General features: G+C 50.5%; 1 protein-coding gene across 1 annotated transcript in view; it reads left to right on the top strand.

The window, feature by feature from the left end:
* Positions 1–316, top strand: part of LOC108298707 — a 7,118-nt gene extending 6,802 nt beyond the window's left edge. The window contains 1 exon segment of the mRNA XM_037735873.1: positions 8–316. Within this exon segment, the coding sequence (XP_037591801.1) occupies positions 8–316 (309 nt within the window).
* The last annotated feature ends 532 nt before the right edge of the window (positions 317–848 follow it).

Genomic DNA, 848 nt, shown 5'->3' with positions numbered 1-848 from the left:
GGTGCAGCTGGTGGAGTCTGGGGGAGGCTTGGTCCAGCCTGGGGGGTCCCTGAGACTCTCCTGTGCGGCCTCTGGATTCACCTTCAGTAACTACTACATGCACTGGGTCCGCCAGGCTCCGGGGAAGGGGCTGGAGTGGGTTGGAGGAATTAATCCTAATGGAGGTAGCACATACTACGCAGACTCCGTGAAGGGCCGATTCACCATCTCCAGAGACAACGCCAAGAACTCGCTGTATCTGCAGATGAGCAGCCTGAGAGCCGAGGACACGGCCGTGTATTACTGTGCGAGACACAGTGAGGGGAGGCCCGTCTGAGCCCGGACACAAACCTCCTGCGGGGGCGCGGGGGGCCCCCGGGGGGGGGGGGGGCCCACCGAGGACGGGGCAGGCCCCAGGAGGAGGTGCAGGGGGAGGTTTCCTTTCTCCTCAGCTGGAAAAGTCAGCTTTGTATTTGCAGAATTCTGGAGCATTTTAGGCTGTGATATTTTATTACTTATATTTGTTATAAGTTTGTTAACGTTAGTGTTTAAATGTTACTCATTATTAAAATTTTGTATATACAAATATTTTTTAAACACATACTTTCAAGGAAAAAAATATTCCTAATTATTTGCACTGATTCTTCCAGGGTTTTATTAACATTTATTGACATCAACAACCACATAGTTATAGGGACTTGAATTTATACGCATCGAAAGATGTATAGGCCAGGCGTGGTGACTCACGCTTGTAACTCCAGCTACTCAGGAAACTGAGGCAAGAGAATTTCTTGAACCGGGGAAGTGGAGGTTGCAGTGAGCCCTGTCATGCCACTGCAGTCAAGCCTGGGTGACAGAGTGAGACTCCA

The sequence above is a fragment of the Cebus imitator genome, unplaced genomic scaffold (assembly GCF_001604975.1).
Source record: "Cebus imitator isolate Cc_AM_T3 unplaced genomic scaffold, Cebus_imitator-1.0 Scaffold1051, whole genome shotgun sequence".
Lineage (NCBI taxonomy): Eukaryota > Metazoa > Chordata > Mammalia > Primates > Cebidae > Cebus > Cebus imitator.
The sequence above is the reverse complement of the archived record's forward strand: the minus strand, read 5'-3'. Positions and strand labels throughout refer to the sequence as shown.